This window comes from Labrus mixtus, chromosome 8 (assembly GCF_963584025.1).
Source record: "Labrus mixtus chromosome 8, fLabMix1.1, whole genome shotgun sequence".
Lineage (NCBI taxonomy): Eukaryota > Metazoa > Chordata > Actinopteri > Labriformes > Labridae > Labrus > Labrus mixtus.
In genome coordinates, this window is record NC_083619.1 from 1,538,137 (window position 1) to 1,556,353 (window position 18,217).

The 18,217-nt window shown below is 43.8% G+C and overlaps 1 protein-coding gene across 10 annotated transcripts in view; it reads right to left on the bottom strand.

Moving 5' to 3' along the window:
- Positions 1 to 18,217, bottom strand: part of LOC132978584 (NACHT, LRR and PYD domains-containing protein 12-like) — a 52,998-nt gene that overhangs the window by 1,278 nt on the left and 33,503 nt on the right. For 5 of the 10 annotated variants that reach the window (XR_009673943.1, XR_009673946.1, XR_009673942.1 and 2 more), the window contains 6 exons: positions 15,717 to 15,890; positions 14,688 to 14,861; positions 14,063 to 14,236; positions 9,205 to 9,378; positions 8,641 to 8,814; positions 11 to 206 (listed from right to left, as the gene is read on the bottom strand). Coding sequence is in view for 1 of the 10 variants with exons in the window: in XM_061043802.1 (XP_060899785.1) it covers positions 8,641 to 8,814; positions 9,205 to 9,378; positions 14,063 to 14,236; positions 14,688 to 14,861; positions 15,717 to 15,890 (870 nt within the window). In the remaining 9 variants the exon portion in view is untranslated. The remainder of the gene's footprint in view (positions 1 to 10; positions 207 to 8,640; positions 8,815 to 9,204; positions 9,379 to 14,062; positions 14,237 to 14,687; positions 14,862 to 15,716; positions 15,891 to 18,217) is intronic. The other 5 variants (XR_009673949.1, XR_009673948.1, XR_009673950.1 and 2 more) reach the window with 5 other exon arrangements.

Consider the following 18,217-nt stretch of genomic DNA (forward strand, 5'->3'; position numbering starts at 1 on the left):
CCTTCTCCACCTTTGTACTTTGACAGTGAACCACAGAACAGTTTTCTATTGGTGTCTGAGTGAGTGATTTTACATGAGTTATGGGAGCTTCATGGCCACACACACTCAGAGACACACACAGCGTTGGTCTGTCCTACTTTCTCCTCAGAGAACAAAACAACCTCCAGGCTTTGGTTGACCCAACACAGTCTTTGTTAGATAGAATCCTGAGCAGAAAATATTTGTTCAGAAAGAGATGAACTATAGAAAATATGCTTTATGACAGGACATGAGGAAAATACAGAGAAAGATCTGTTCACAACAGAAAGCAAACAGAGGAGCTCCAGGCCTGTAGAGGGCGCTACTTTGAAATAAGTTTTAGAAATCCTTTTCACAGAGATTTAATTGTCAAAGGGAACAATGATGACAGAGCTCCGGAGCAGGTTATGTTCAAGTTAAGCAATCAACCTGTGAAAATCTCCGCCCATTGACCAATCAGATCTCTTGATGGTGGAGCTCTGTGAGCTGATGGAGAGAGCGGAGGGGGGAGAGAGAGAGAGCAACAAACACTTCAATGTGTTTTCGTTACTGCAGCGCTTTAGCTGTGGTATTAAGGTAAAATTAGCTGTTTCTTTCAGGAAGTTGGTTTTTGTTATTGTTCGGATGTTTACTTACACCCGTGAGGAACTACTGCACTGCAGGCAGCCGGAGTTCCCTCTACAAACATCCCGGCGGAGATTTGGAGATGTGTCCGCCGAGGGAAGAAAGCCGGTGCTAAAGTCAGGGAGGGGATCGAGAGTGACAAGAAATTTTAATTTCTACCATCGATCATCATGGTCACAACAAAACTGACGAAGTTACAGCCCTGGTAAACAGCCAGCGTGTCTACAGGGAGTGCAGCTTGCTTTGCTTCACAGAGACAATATGTGGACTGTGCAACGAGAGGGAATCAAATCCTGGACCTCCTTTATATTAACGTGAGGGGAGCATACAGCTCACCTTCCCTCCCCCCCTGGGGGAATCAGACCACAACCTGACCCACCTTGAGACCACCTACAGGCCAACAGGTGGTCAGCACAAGGACTGTGAAGGTTTGGTCTAAGGACACAGAGGAGGCCATGCAGGAGTGCTTCAATGTCACAGACTGGGAACTGTTAAAGGAGGAATACGACGATGACATTGAAGGTCTCTCTCGCATAACGCATTACATCCCCTTCTGTGAGGACACTGTCAAACAAAAAAGTTTGCTGCTTTCCAAACAATAAACCATGGATCAGCAAAGAGATTAAACGACTTCTCAACAGCAAAAAGAGGGCCTTCATGGCTAAAGATCCTGAGGAGCTCAGGGCTGTCCTAAAGGACTTAAAGAGGAAGCTGAGAGAGACCAAGAAAAGCTACAAAGAGAAGATTGAGGCCAAAATAGGACAGAACAACACAAAGGAGGTGTGGAATGGCATGACGCAGATGACGGGCTGCAGCAAGCCTGCACCCAGAGTTGAAGGAGACACAGAATTTGCTGATAAGCACAACCTCCAGCCTAGTGAGCTCAAATAGTGTGTCTAGGTCTCTCCCCACCATCACAGTCCCCATTAACACCTCTGCTGGAGATTCTGCTCTCCCTCCAATCAAGGACTTGACTGCTTCCCCCTCTATCAGCTCCTCACCAGCAGCTTCAAAGGACAGATCCCCCTCACCACCCAGCTCCCTGTCTTTGGATACCTGCACAACAATGAACAGTAACCTGCTACCCCCCCCCCCCCCCCCCCCCCCCACCATCCCACTCTTACTACCAGCCAGGTACAAAGACAGCTCTCCAGACTCTGCATCAACAAAGCAAGTGGGCCAGACAACATCAGTCCCAGGATCCTCAAGGTGTGTGCTGGGCAGCTTGCAGGGGTCTTTCAGCACCTCTTCAACCTCTCCCTGAGGCTGATGAAGGTGTAAGAACTGTGGAAGACCTCCTGCATCGTCCCAGTTTCAAAGAAAGGACATCCAAGTGCTCTCAATTACTGTAGACCTGTGGCACTCAAGTCACATGTCATGAAAACATTTGAGAGGCTGGTTCTCCAGTACCTGTAGACCCGGCTCACTCCTTTTCTGGACCAACTGCAGTTTGCATACCAGCAGCACATCGGCGTGGAGGATGCCATCATCTTCCTGACCCACAAGGCCCTGTCACACTTGGAGAAGCAGGAAAGCACTGTGAGAGTCATGTTCTTTGACTTCTCCAGTGCCTTCAATACCATCCAGCCCTGCCTCCTGAGGGACAAACTGCTGGATATGTCTCTGCACCCTGACATTACAAACTGGATCCTCAACTACCTCACTTGCCGGCCGCAATACATCAGAGTGGACGGCTGTGTCTCTGAGGTAGTGACAAACAACACTGGTGTACCCCAAGTAACAGTTCTCTTCACCCTCTACCCCTCAGATTTCCGGTTTAACTCTGGTTCCTGCCATCTCCAAAAGTTTTCAGAAGACTCCTCCATTGTTGGATGCATCATGGATGACGATGAGGTGGAGTACAGAGGACTGATAGAGAGCTTCGTCATATGGTGCAACAGCAAGCACCTAAAGACCAGCAAGACCAAGGAGGTCGTAGTGTACTACGGGAGAAAGAGGAGGCCCCCCTGCCCACAGTCATCATCCAGGGGGATGAAGTGGAGAGAGTGGACTCTTACAAGTACCTTGCATCAATAGTAAACTGGACTGGTCTAACAACACCGACCCCGACTCATATCTTTCAGTATCTGCAACCTTCTACCAGCCTGTGGTGGCCAGCGTACTCTTCTTTGCTGTGGTGTGCTGGTAGGGTGGCATTATTACTGGTGAGGTCAGCAGGATCAACAAGCCTTTGAGGAAGGCACGCGCAGCTATTGGCCTTTATCTCATAACTGGTCACTTTAAATTAATAATAATAATAATAATAATAATAATAATAATAAATTAGATTTATATAGCGCTTTTCTAAATACTCAAAGACGCTTTGACAGGAGACAACAAGAAAAACAAAGCAAAAACTAAGAGAACAATACAAAATAGAAATAGTGTCAAGGGAAGAGGATGAGAGTCAGTGGTTGTAGGCGGTGATGAAAAGATGGGTTTTTAGGGATTTCTTGTAGGAAGTGAGTGTGGGGTACTCTCTGATGTTTTTAGGGAGAGAGTTCCAGAGGGTGGGAGCTGCAATGGAGAAAGCCCTGTCCCAGGACCGAAGGTTGGTCCTGCAGGGGGGGACAGGAGGTTTGCATCCGCAGACCTGAGAGTGCGGGTGGGAGTGTGTCGGTGGAGGAGCTCAGACAGGTAGGGGGGAGCCAGGTTGTGGAGGGCTTTGTAGGTGATGATGAGGAGTTTGAAGTGGATATGCTGGGGGATGGGGAGCCAGTGGAGGTCATGAAGGACAGGGGTGATGTGATCTCGGGTGCGGGAGTGTGTGAGGAGATGAGCAGCGGAGTTTTGAATGTATTGAAGTTTCTTGAGTGATTTGGATGGTGAACCATAGAGGAGACTGTTGCAATTGTCCAATCTGGAGGTGATGCGTGGGTGAGGGTCTTGGCAGCTGAGAATGAGAGTGATGGGCGGAGGCGGGCGATGTTTCTGAGGTGGAAAAAGGCTGTTTTGGTGATTTGTTAAATGTGTTTGTCGTAGGAGAGGGTTTGGTCGAAGATGACACCAAGGTTACGGATGTGGGGGGAAGGGAGAACTGTGGAGCCAGGTAAAAGAGGTGCCAGGTTGTTGTAGATGGTGTCTATTTTTGTTTGGAAGAAAGACAGGAAGGAGGTGCATTTGTCTGCTGTGAAGGATTGGGAAACGTTGTCCAAAGGGTTGAGGAGTTTGTTGATGGTGGAGAATAGTGATTTGGGGCTCCTGGAGCCAGACTGTATGAGATGGGAGTAGTAGGTGGATCGGGCGTGGGAGAGGGCATCTTTGTATTGTTGGAGGTGATCTTTGTAGGCTTGAGCGTGTACAGTGAGTCCGGTTTTGTTGCGTAGTCTTTCCAGTTGACGGGCATGGGTTTTCATGTGACAGGAGTGAACCAGGTAGCAGAGTGGATGAAGGAGATTGTTTTGGTTTTAATTGGTGAGAGCTGGTCGAGGCAGGAGGAGAGAGTGTGGTTGTAGTAGTCGGTGAGGTCAGAGGGAGCGGTGAGGTCACGGGGAGGGAAGGCAGACATTTTGTCCATGAGGGCAGATGACAGAGCGGAAGAAGAGACAGTGTTGAGTTTGCGGAAGTGGATTGAGCGTTTTTGTTTTGGCGGGGGGGTGGGAATGTCAATGTTTATGTTAATAGCTAGGTGGTTGGAGATGGTAAGATCCATGCCTGAGAGGTGATTAATGGAGAGACCAGTGGAACAGACTAGATCAGGGGTGGGCAAACTTTTTGACTCGCGGGCCACAATGGGTTCTAAAATTTGACAGAGGGGCTGCGCCAGGAACAGATGGATGGAGTGTTTGTGTGAACTAATATAAATGACATGTAAAAGCCATTACATGAAAGGATTTGGCCTTTAACAGGTAGCAAAGCATGAATATGCAAGGCTCATTGTACAAATTGATTTCCAAATGCATTCATTTAATTAATTTAAATTTTAATAAACACAGTAGAGAAACTCACGTTCAGTTTCAGTGGGAACAGTGTTGTTGATCTCCCTTTTTTGCCAGTGCATTAAAGTCTGGAGTTAGTTTTGTAGTGGTAATTCTCAGGATAGATCCGAGGTGTTGGTCAGTTAACTTGGATCTGTGAGGGGCTTTGTTGATGTTCATGACGCTGAATGTCTGCTCACATACGTAGGTATATCGCTTAGCTCAGGAAATTTGTCGGATTTCCCCATTAACTCCAAAAATGCGCTGATCTCCTCTTTCAGCTCCCACACTCGTTGAAACACTTTGCCCAAACTTAACCAGCGGACACGAGAGTGGTACAGTAAGTCCTGATGATGCGCATCAGTTTCCTCCAGGAACATAATAAACTGACGATGCTGAAGTCCCCTTGCTCGTATCAAGTTAACAAGTTTTACAACTGGATTCACGACATGATTAAGCTGCAATACAGACTTACACAGAGATTCCTGATGGATGATGCAGTGAAGGAAAATAACATCCTGGTCAGGGTTTTCCTCTTTCACTTTATCCTGGATTCTTTTCAGCAGCCCAACATGTTTTACAGTTAAATTTGGCGATCCATCTGTTGTGACATTGGCAAGTTTACTCCAAGGTAGCTTCAATCTCTCGATGACAGCAGACACCTGGTTATACAAGTCCTCTCCTCGCGTTTTTCCTTTCAGGGACTCCATGGTCAAAAACTCCTCCGTTATCTCAAAACTGTCATTAATCCCTCGGATAAAAAATGAGGAGCTGAGCAGTGTCTTTTACGTCATTACTTTCATCCAGGGCCAGTGAATATAACTTAAAGGAATCAGCCTTTTTGTTTAATTCGCTGGCTATATCTTCATCAATCAGTTCCACACAGTGAGTCACAGTCCTCCGTGATAAACTGATTTTTTCAAACTGGCCTTGGCTCTCCGGACACAAGAGACCTGCTGTCTCTACCATGCATTCTTTTAAAAACTTCGGAGAAAGGCTTGCTAGCCTTTGCTAATTTGAATGCCAGCTAAAAACTTGCCTTGGTAGATGACTCTTGAATCGCAGTTTGTTGGTGAAAAAAATGTTGCTGAGTCTGTAAATTATCCTTCAACCTGCCGCAGCCACCCGTTCTTGCGTGGACTGCTTGCTAGTGTAGTTAGCATGCTTCGTAGCAAAGTGACGGCTGATACTGTACTCTTTGAAAACTGCGACAGTTTCTTGGCATATCAGGCATACAGCCTTTGATCGGACTTCAGTGAAAAAATATTTAGTTGTCCACTCCGTATTAAACACTCGGCATTCACTGTCCACTTTTCTTTTCTTTGATCCGCTTGTTTTTACAGAAGGGCTCATACGGGTTCATAGGGCAAAGCGAAAAAGTGAAGAACTCTGAAGTGCGCCATCTATTGGGGTAATGCGGGCATTACAGGGGAAAACGAACAAGGTTTAATTATAATAAAATTGTATTTAATAATAATATAATTTGGACAAGTTCGGCGGGCCAGATTAAAAAGCCCAACGGGCCGTAGTTTGCCCATGCCTGGACTAGATCCAGGATGTGACCGCGGTTGTGGGTGGGGAAGTTGACATGTTGAGTTAAGTTGAAGCAGTTCAGTATTTCGATGAATTCAGTGGATATTGTTGAGTTTGTGGAGTCCAAGTGTATGTTAAAATCACCAAGGAGGAGGATGGAGGGAGAGAGAGCACAAAGCTGGGTCAGGAAATGAGAGAAGTCGGACAAGAATGATGGGTTAGGCTTGGGAGGGCGGTAGACAACAGCCATGACCAGCTGTGTGGTGCCAGAGTGTTTAAAAGCCAGTGATTCAAATGAGGGAGCAGGAGGAAGGGAGATGAGGCTAGTTTTTATGTCCTGTCTGTGTATGACTGCAATGCCGCCACCTCGGTCCTCAGTGCGTGGTCTGTCTATGTAAGTGTATCCATTTGGTGTGGTCAGGTTGAGTGAGAGATAATCCAGGGGCTGTTGCCAAGTTTCAGTGAGACAGAGGAAGTCCAGTTTATTGTCCAGTATGAATTCATTGAGAATGTCACTTTTGTTGTTAAGAGACCGGGTGTTAAACAGAATGAATTTCATCTGGGTTTGCATGGTGTTTGTTTCCAGGGGAGCTCGAGGCAGGGCTCGTAGACAGGGAGAGCACATCTGCTCGTTGTTGTGATGATGACGTAGAGGGGGTGTGTCAGTCCGCTCAGCTGACCAGAGTGATGGGATGGAGTGGCCATGCTGGCTAGACCGGGAGTAAACAAACTTTCGCCGGGAGCTTCTATGGATGTATCTGGGTCGTTGTAGTAGTCCAAAGGTTTTAATGGCGGAGATGCATGCAGGAGTGGAGTTATTGTTGAGTTTGAACAGTTGTGAGACTGAGTACTTCACTGCCATGCCAGCCGGGGATGTTGGTTCGCTAATCCTGGAGTTGTTAGCCGGTAGCCGCAGGCTTGTCAACCAGAGTAACAGGCAAGTCAGGGTGAGCCACAGCATAGCAGTCAGTGGGGCTGAAGTGGTGCCGAATGAAGGATGTCCAGACGAACTGTAGAGGATGACTGTGTGGAGGCGGAAAGTAGAAGACGGGAGGCAGCCGAGTCGGTTGCTAATGATAGCTGCATTAGCCTCAGTGACCGGAGCGAAGGCTAGCTAGGCTAGCCGCGGGAGCGGACTAGCAGCTAGCTTGTGGAGAACGGCAGTTTTTCTAGCGAAGACTGAGAACAGCGGGCCGATAGAGTGTCGAGGAAGGGGCTACCAGTAGTGGTGGATCAGCTGGTTTTGTTGACTACCAGAGGATCCGGTAGTCGGTAGTCGGGGGCCGAAGGTCTGAAGCCGGCGTTGACAGGTGCCGACGACAGGTAGGCTATGTGAACGCTCAAAAGAAGCTATAAAGTGAGATAACCTTTAAGATTAAACTGAGGTTAAATCATAAGACACAAGAGACGGAGGGATAGGTCAAAGTAATACAGCAATAATCAAGAGTAGTTGACACTTAGGCTTAGCTGGAGAAGCGGCGAACAAACACGCCAGCGTCCTCTCCGACCAGCGACATGTAACACGTTTCTAACTCCAAAAGGAAAAGGTCAACTTGCCACTTAATATGTCTCAATGTCCTGTATAGTTTTTAGTGTATCGTTAAGATTTTAATTGGTGTATAGTTAACTTAATTCTTGCTTATAATAGTTGTAAATACGTTGTACCTTTATCTTTAACTTAATTTGATTCCTATATATTCTTATTTGACTTGTACTCATATGCATGCTCTTGTCTTTTACTGCTGCAACACTTTAATGTCCCCACTGGGGATCAATAAAGTATTATCTTATCTTATCTTAACAGAGACTGAAAAAGCACCAGAGCCTTTGAGTTGTGTTTTAAAGATGTTAAATTATTTAAATAGCCTCTTATGGCTTTGAATTATATCTTCAAATGAATGTTTAGTGTCTCCATGCCGCTCTGTTATCGTCAGAGCTTCAGCTGAAATATAACTTCTCAAACTGTTATACTCGCCACGTGAAAGAGTCAAAGCAACACATCCAAAAAAAGGAGTTATTATCGTCAGTTCTAAGATGAACTAACGATGGGATAAAAGTATAATAAGCCATAGTTTGGACATTAATACTCGCCGATGTTTTGTCTTTTTTTGACCAGTTGTCCTTCCTGCATTTGTTCATGCAGCTGTGTAACTTTAGTCTTTGGTAGCCTTTCTCTTAAACTTATTCATATATATATATATATATATATATAGTTTATTCAGAGTTTGTTAGATATGACGACCTGACGATATGACTCAGTGATGATTGTGATACGTTATATGAAGCTAAGCCCCTTTTATGTGGACATGCTCTCTAAAACTCTGGGTTTACTTATCAGGTTGATAACCAGCTTCTTGTGACTGTTCAGCACGATCTCTTATGTCGGGGTAAGTGAAGCCAGGTTACATAAAATAAACCCTGGGTATGTTGAACTCACTCTGTAGTAGAGGCCCCAGAAAAGGATTTCTCCGACAAGAAACAACAAGAATCTAAATATATTTGTGACCTGATACGTGGAGGGTTTAGTAAAGAACACTGGGATACTGACCTCAGAGTCTGGAGGCGATAGTTTGGATTCTTCTTAAGATCACACAGCAGCTTCACTGCTGAATCCTGCAGCTTATTGTAGTTCAGGTACAGCTCTCTGAGATGGGAGGGGTTGGACTTCAGAGCTGAGGCCAGAGAAGAACAGCTAATCTCTGACAAACTGCAGAGACTCAATCTGAATAAAGAATAAAAGAAGAAGAACAATAATGTATAATCCTCTCACATGTGTTCAGGTTAGGATGAGTATCACAACATCACTAAATCCTCCAAATGTCAGCACAACATTGATACAGCTGTTCATGTGCACAGATGAATAACAGGCTGCCGATCTCAGTCAGCTCTGTGATGTTAGTACATTTATCAAATCAGACATTATTGAATCCAAAGTCTTCATGATTTCACTTCTTAACAGAACCAGAGGCTTCATGTGCACGTTGTTCAACCTTACTTCACATAGTCATAAAAAACATTTCACATCAAATCTCTAAATTATTCAGCAACTTGAAAAACAATTGAGGATGTGGATTGAAATGATACAAATTAATGTCACAGTCAGTGATCTGACCTCAGAGTCTGCAGTCTGCAGTTTGGACTCTGAAAATAGTCACACAGCAGCTTCACCCCTAAATCCTGCAGCTTGTTCTCACTCAGGTTCAGCTCTCTGAGATGGGAGGGGTTGGACTTCAGAGCTGAGGCCAGATAAGAACAGCTGATCTCTGACAAACTGCAGTCACTCAATCTGAATAAAGAATAAAAGATGTTAATGTAGATGACAGTGAGCTTTATGCATGAATGTGCGATGTTGTCCACATGAACACACTGATGTGATCATCTGTTCATTCCAACATTGAAGGACTTCATTAGGATGCATTAATACTTTAGTTCTCCCTGATCATTCTTAGATTCAAACACTCAAAGCTTCTGTGGGGAACTTTCATTACGTGTCTGTTTGGCGCCCCCTGTGGACAAAGTGAAACCTCTTATCTCATTACTGGTGTGTCCTGTACAGTATTTCCTATTTTTTCCAGCGTCCTGGGATTCTCGTCATGTGACAGCGACCAGGTGGAAACAGGCAGACTTTCAAAAGGACTTTATAATGTTTTGCGTCTCATTGACTTTAGCCAATCATCAAGAGAAATCCAGATTACTTTTAGTCTGTTTCATCAGCAGATCAAACTTCCTCAGTATGCTTCAAATCGGAGATTTGATTTTTATATGATCATAGAAAAACATGAACGGTATGAAAAAGAGGAAGAATGATCCATAAACATATGTACTTCAAATCAATTGAAAAGTTAACTCTCATTAAGAATGATTAGATCCAGCATATAGGACAATCCCCGCCCATCCAAACACATCAATCAATCAATCAATTTTTATTTGTATAGCGTCAACTCATAACAAGTGTTATCTCGAGACACTTTACAAAAAGCAGGTAAAATACCTTACTCTTTGTCTGTTAACATTACAAAAGAGAGGGGGGTTGTTCTGGCAGGCCGTCAACCAACGATCTTGAGGAGCCTAAGAGAGCTCAAGAGCTCCCAGGAAAGTAGGTGGTTAGTGACTGAGATTTACAGATAGATACATGCAGTAATATGATGTACTGTATATGCACAGAGAGAGAGAGAGAGAGAGGAGCTGAAGGTGCCAGTTCTCCCGATAGTCTAAGCCTATAACAGCATAACTAGGAGCTGGTCTACACCAGCACCAGCCCTAACTATAAGATTTATCAAAAAGGAAAGTTTTAAGTCTATTCTTAAAAATACAGACTGTGCCTGCCTCCCGGACCCCGGCTGGAAGATGATTCCAGAGGAGAGGAGCCCGATAACTGAAGGCTTTACCTCCCATAGTACACTTAGAGACTGTAGGTACCACTAGCAGGCCTGCACTCCGGGACCGCAACGCTCTCGAGGGGCAGTACGGCACAAGTAGCTCCTTAAGATAAGATGGTGCCTGGCCATTTAGAGCTTTGTAAGTGAGAAGAAGGATCTTGAATTCTATTCTAGACTGTATAGGGAGCCAGTGCAGAGAAGCCAACACAGGAGCAATGTGGTTCCTTTTCCTAGTTCTAGTCAGTACACGAGCTGCAGCGTTCTGGACTAGTTGAAGAGTCTTTAGAGACCCACCATAGCACCCAGACAAAAGAGAATTACAATAATCCAATCTGGAGGTAACAAATGCATGAACTAGTTTTTCTGCATAATTTTGCAACAGGATATTCCTGATCTTGGATATATTACGAAGGTGAAAATAGGCTGTTCTTGAAATTTGCCTGATGTGAGAGCTAAAGGACATATCTTGATCAAATAGAACTCCTAGATTCCTCACAGTGGTGCTAGATGCCAGGCTGATGTCATTAAGGACAGTCAAATCACTAGAAAAAGACTCTCTGAGGTTTTTAGGGCCTAGCACAATAACTTCAGTCTTGTCTGAGTTAAGTAGCAAAAAAATTCTGGTCATCCAGGTCCTAACGTCCTTAAGGCACGTTTCTAGCTTACATAACTGACTGGTGCCATCGGGCTTCATTGATACATAAAGCTGAGTATCATCTGCATAACAATGAAACTGTATGGAGTGTTTCCTCATAATATTTCCCAGAGGAAGCATATATAATGTAAAGAGAATTGGTCCAAGCACTGAACCTTGTGGCACTCCATGGCTAACTTTGGTGTGCATAGAGGACTTATCATTAACATGTACAAACTGAGATTGGTCTTATAAGTAGGATTCAAACCAACTTAAAGCAGTCCCTGTAATTCCAAGTAAATGTTCTAGTCTGTATAATAGGATCTGATGGTCAATGGTGTCAAAAGCAGCACTAAGATCTAACAAGACGAGCACAGAGAGAAGTCCCCTGTCTGAAGCTAAAAGTAGATCGTTTGTAACTTTAACTAGTGCAGTCTCAGTGCTATGGTGGACTCTAAATCCTGACTGAAACTCCTCAAATAAACTGTTGTCATGGAAAAAGTCACACAGCTGATTAGCTACCACTTTCTCCAGGATCTTTGAGATAAAAGGAAGGTTGGATATAGGCCTATAGTTAGCTAGAGTTCCTGAATCTAGAGTAGGTTTTTTGAGTAGAGGTTTGATTACCGCTACTTTAAATGCCTGTGGTACATAGCCTGCCAGTAAAGACATATTGATCATATCTAATATAGAGTTGCTAACTAAGGGAAAGACTTCCTTAAACAGCTTGGTTGGGATTGGGTCTAAAAGACAGGTTGACGGTTTCGACGCAGAAATAATTGAATTTAGCTCTGAAAGGTCGATTGGAGAAAAACAGTCTAGACTAATATCTGGTCCTGGAACTGTCTCTACTGTATCAGATGTATCTGCACCAGGTAAGGGCAGGAGGTTACCAATTTTGTCTCTGATGTCTTGAATTTTGTTGTTGAAAAAGCTAAGGAAATCATTATTGCTGAGGGCTAAAGGAATACAAGGCTCAATGGAGCTATGACTCTCTGTCAGCCTGGCTACAGTGCTGAAAAGGTATCTAGGATTGCTTTTGTTTTCCTCGATTAGAGAGGAGTAGTAGGCAGCTCGAGCGTGACATAGAGCCTTCATATATTTTCTATGACTATCCTGCCAGAATGAACGAGATTCTACCGTTTTGGTCGAGCGCCATATTCTTTAAAAATTTTGCGACGATTGTTTTAGAGTACGGGTTTCTGAGTTGAACCATGGAGCTAGTCTCTGCCGTTTGATAACCTTCTGTTTTAGGGGAGCAATCGAATCGAAGTAACTCTCAGCGAATCCACTGCACTATCAACAAACTGATCTAGCTGAGAGGGACTAAAGCTATCAGAAGAGCTTCCAATTGGTTTGAAACACGGTACTGAATCAAAAGCAGCTGAAATAGCTTTCTTAAATCTAGTTACAGCACTATCAGATAAACTTCTTGAGAGCACATTTTTATTAAGCAGGGATAATTCTGGTAGGACAAAGTCAAAAGTAATAAGGAAATGGTCTGATAGAAGAGGATTTTCTAGGAAAACTGTAAGGTTTTGGATTTCAATGCCATAAGCTAAAACAAGATCCAGAGTGTGGTTAAAACGATGAGTAGGTTCGTTTACACCCTGGGTGAAACCAATAGAGTCTAATAGTGACATGAAAGCTGTGCTAAGGCTATCATTATCAACATCCACATGGATATTGAAGTCACCTACAACAATTATTCTATCACTGCTAAGGACTAAATTTGATAAAAATTCTGCAAATTCAGATAGAAACTCAGAATATGGGCCAGGAGGGCGGTAAACTACAACAACTAGAACTGGCTGAAAAGTCCTTGAGATTGGATGTGAAAGACTTAGAACAAGGCTTTCAAAAGAAGAAAAATTCAGCTTCGGTCGAGGGTTAACTAGAAGACTAGAATTAAAAATAGCTGCTACTCCACCACCTCGTCCGGTGTCTCGAGGTATATGAGTACTAAAATGACTGGGAGGAGTGGAATCATTTAAACTAAAATATTCATCTCGACGCAGCCAGGTTTCAGTCAAACAAAGTAAATCAATATGCTGATCTGATATCAGATCATTCACTAAAAGAGATTTGGATGCTAAAGAACTAATGTTCAAAAGTCCGTAGTGAATTTTCTGATTTTTTTGCAAAATCGTATTCGTAGTTTTGATTCTAATGAGAATTTGACGATTTACGCCTTTTTTTTCTACGTTTGGATGACTTTTCGGGTCTGGGCCAGTACTTATAGTATAACTACAGTTCGATTCAGAATTACAGCTATAGTGACTGGGAGACAGATCTAAGGGAGGCGCAGAGAAGCGTGTAAGACTGCAGCTCTGCCTCCTGGTCTGAACTCTGTGTTGTTGTCAAGGTTTTGGACTAATAACCTCTGCTATGTTTCTAGATAATAGAGCTGCAACGTCCAAAGTGGGATGGATGCCGTCTCTAGCTAGCAAGACCAGGTTTTCCCCCCAAAATAACCACATGTGCCGTCATTATTGGATTTGTTACCAAAGGACAGTTCATGGAGGTTTGTCAGAGGTGTCTGTACCTTCCTAAATGTCTTTGTGCTGCTCTTCACTCTATCTGTGTATTTCATATAAAGCCTGGTTTGGAAGTTAAAGGTGATGAGAGGCTCATGAACTGTTTGTTATTATCACCACACATTCTTTAAACCTGTGAGCCGTAAAGGAAGCCTTTATTAGATCACAGGCATGACCATCTAACAATTTAATGAGTCATGAAGGCAGGCAGGAAAAACACAACATGATGCCCAGAAATATGTGATTAGCAGACCCTCTTCAGTGGACTCAGGAGGTCAGTGGGGGCTGGGAGCAGAGCTGCTGCTAATGTTAGCTTGTTTCATGGTGCTCAGTTTGTTTTAGGTTAGAATTAACACAGTGTTCTTCATTCCTGAAGTGTTTAACAGTATCACAGACTCATAGAAAGAAACGGTGTCTGACCTCAGAGTCTCCAGTCTACAGTTTGGACTCTGCAGATAATCACACAGCAGCTTCACTCCTGAATCCTGCAGGTTGTTGATGCTCAGGTCCAGCTCTCTGAGATGGGAGGGGTTGGACTTCAGAGCTGAGGCCAGAGAAGAACAGCTGATCTCTGACAAACTGCACCATCTCAATCTGAATAAATGAAGAAGAAAGATATGTATAATCCAATCACATGTGTTCAGGTTGTCAGGTGTATTTCAGCATCACTTTGTCCTGATGAATAAAATTTTCTCTAAATGATTAGAGGAGCATTTCTGATTGTGTATTCACAAAATCTAAATCCTCCAAATGTCAGCACAACATTCATACAGCTCTTCATGCGCACAGATGAATAACAGGCTGCTGATCTCAGTCAGCTCTGGGATGTTAGTACATTTATCAAATCAGACATTATTGAATCCAAAGTCTTCATGATTTCACTTCTTAACAGAACCATAGGCTTCATGTGCACGTTGTTCAACTTTACTTAACATAGCCATAAAAACATTTTCACATCAAATCTCTAAATTATTCAGCAACTTGAAAAACAATTGAGGATGTGGATTGAAATGATACAAATGAACGAAACAGTCAGTGATCTGACCTCAGAGTCTCCAGTCTGCAGTTTGGACTCTGAAGATAATCACACAGCAGCTTCACCCCTGAATCCTGCAGCTCGTTGACACACAGGTCCAGTTCTCTGAGATGGGAGGGGTTGGACTTCAGAGCTGAGGCTAGAGAAGAACAGCTGATCTCTGATATACTGCAGACACTCAATCTGAATAAAGAATAAAAGACGTGAATGTAGATGACAGTGAGCTTTATGCATGGATGTGCGATGTTGTCCACATGAACACACTGATGTGATCATCATCTGTTAATTTCAACATTGAAGAACTTCATTAGGATGCATTAATACTTTAGTTCTTCCTGATCATTCTTAGATTCAAACACTCAGAGCTCCTGTGAGGAACTTTCATTACGTGTCCGTTTTGGGGCCCCTGTGGACAAAGTGAAACCTCTTATCTCTTTACTGGTCTTGTCCTGTATAGTATTCCCTAACAAAAAATCCTCATGTTTTCATTGAACTCTATAAACTACAAGTCAGTGTGAATCTCTTCTGTAGGAAATGTCAATAAAGTCTTTTCCAGACAGCGTCCTGTAATTCTCCTCATGTGACAGCGACCAGGTGGAAACAAGCAGACTTTCAAAAGGACTTTATAATGTTGTTGGTCTAATTGTGTTTAACCAGTCATCAAGAGAAATCAAGATTCATTTTAGTCTGTTTCATCAGCAGATCTAACCTCCTCACAGTATGTTTCAAATCAGAGAGTTGATTTTGATATATGATCTTTAAAAAACAATCAACTGTCTTAAAATGAGGAAAGAAGACTAAAACACACACATTTAGTCTGTGTATTTCATATTGAGCTTGTTTGGATGTTAACAAACAGTGATTAGCAGACCCTCTTCAGTGGACTCAGGAGGTCAGTGGGGGCTTGGAGCAGAGCTGCTGCTAATGTTAGCTTGTTTCATGGTGGTCAGCTTGTTTTTAGGTTAGGATTCCTACAGGGTTCATCATGCTCAGGTTTTTAACAGTATCACAGACTCAAAGAAAGAAACGGTGTCTGACCTCAGAGTCTCCAGTCTACAGTTTGGACTCTGCAGATAATCACACAGCAGCTTCACTCCTGAATCCTGCAGGTTGTTGTCACTCAGGTCCAGCTGTCTGAGATGGGAGGGGTTGGACTTCAGAGCGGAGGCCAGAGAAGAACAGCTGCTCTCTGACAAACTGCATTCCCTCAATCTGAATAAAAAATAAATGAAGAAAAATATGTATAATGTATAATCCACTCACATGTGTTTAGGTTGTGATGAGGATCTCAACATCAATTTGTCCTGATTAATAAAAGTTTCTCTAAATCATTAGAGGATCATTTCTGATTGTGTATTCAAAATCGAAATCCTCCAAATGTCAGCACAACATTCATACAGCGCTTCATGTGCACAGATGATGTCTGTGATGTTAGTACATTTATCAAATCAGACATTATTGAGTTCTTAACAGAACCAGAGGCTTCATGTGCACGTTGTTTTCCATCTTCATGAAGAGTTTGAAACTTTTCTCCACATTATCAGAAATCTTTGCATGAAGATGATTCCTAATTCTGGAATACTTTGACAGGATATAGAAGCCTTTTAAAAGTCGTTCTAAATCAGCGATACTCAACCCGTGGCTCTCCGGCCACATGTGGCTCTTTTAAGACCTAATGGGAGAAAAAACACGCTCAACTCCCTATTATCGTCAAACAACTGGGTACAGCAAGATTAGAATACACCTTTGGAATGCTGTCCTTATTGTTTTTCTCTTTTAAGACCGAGCCTTAATGAAATACAAATCACCAAAAATTAATTGAAAAAAGGAAACATTGCCTTTTTGAAAGTCACATTACTGTGTTTCCATGCCCATGTATACACCCCCTCCCCAAAGTATAATTACTGACCTTTTTTAAATCTGTATATCATTAAATGCACTGATTGATTGTGTTTCTTTTATTAACTCTTCATTCAGAGCTGGAATCCTGCATTGGTGTGACTCTTTGGCCTGTGTTAGACTGTTTATGACTCTTATCTCTGTTTGAATGCTAACCACACCATCCAGCTGATGGAGTTAACTCTGGATCAGTTACATCAGCACTGACATCATCTTGTAACATAGCTGGCATAGTTGTAGAAGCTAGCGGCAGGTAGCAATTAGCAGAAGTCCCGGGATAGCTGGTTAGAAGAAGGATGTCAGAGATCAACAACTGTTTCTATCTCACACTCGAAACTTAACAGAGGCACCACTTGGTAGAGCTATTTGGTGCAACAACAATATTCAGACTGTTACTGTCACAGCACTGCTCTGCCTCTCAATACTTTTCCATTCAGACTCCCTTCCTCTTACTCTATCTATCAGCCACACCCACCTCATCAGCTCACCTGCTCTCTCAGCTGCAGCTGATCAGTAATCAAGCCCCTACATAAGCTGCTGCTCCAAACTTTCTCATTGCCAGATTGTCATCACATTCTTTCCAGCGTTTTCCCTTGGACTGATCTCCCGGTACTGACCCTGCCTGCCTTGGACTCACCTTCTCCGTCAAATCCCCAGTAATTACCTCAGCCTTCTGTCCCCGACCACGAGTGTTGCTTCAGCGAATTCTGGTTCCTGTTAGCCTGTTTTCCCGGCTGAGTGTGGATTACCTGTTCTTTCTGTTCAAAGTGAGTTTTCCTGTGTTTGTGTTTGTTCTGCACAATCAGTTCTGGACTCCGGATTCCTGTGCCACGCATGGCTAATTTCCCCAGCTGGTTAAAAGAGACATTGTTCATTACCTGTGTTCGTATTTGTATCATCTGCTGCTGAGAAATAAAGTGTGTGACTATATCTGCCAGTTTCCTGTCGTGCTGCAATTGGGTCCATACACTACCCGTTACAGTACGATCTGGCCAATCATGGACCCAGCGCACACCTCTTCACCACAGTCCCGTTTTGAGAGGATTGAAGTGATCCTCCAGCAGCGTGAGGCACACTTAGCCAACACCGCTGCTCAGGCACGTCAGTCTCTACACTGGAGAACCTGAGGCGCATTCAGGCAAAGAGACAGGAGCGACGCAAGGGGGAGACAGGTTGCCGCTCTTCCACCAGCCTCAAGGCCCTTCAGCAGCTACCAGCATCATGTCAGGGCTACAACCCGGGGAAGCTGAACCCATGCAGGTTCACACCTGAGGAGTGTGAGCGCCGTCCCCAGGGGAATCTCTGCCTCTACTGTGGCCAGGCTGGTCATATCGTCTCCCAATGTCCAGCAAAAGGGCGGACTCACCAATAACGGGGAAATAACGGGGAAATATTTGGTGAGTCGTACTTCAGACTTTTTACCCGATAAATGCCCCCTGTGCCAGGCCTGACTTCTCCTGCCTGAAGGTCCCCAGACTCTGGCCACCTTTTATAGACTCTGGTTCTGACGTAATTTTAATTGATAATTGACGACCACCAGTTTGGTATTGGTCATGTTCCTCTGCCTAAACCTGTTCCTGCCAGCACCTTAGACGGTCACCTACAGGGGACGGTGACACCCCAGACCCTGCCCAGTTTCT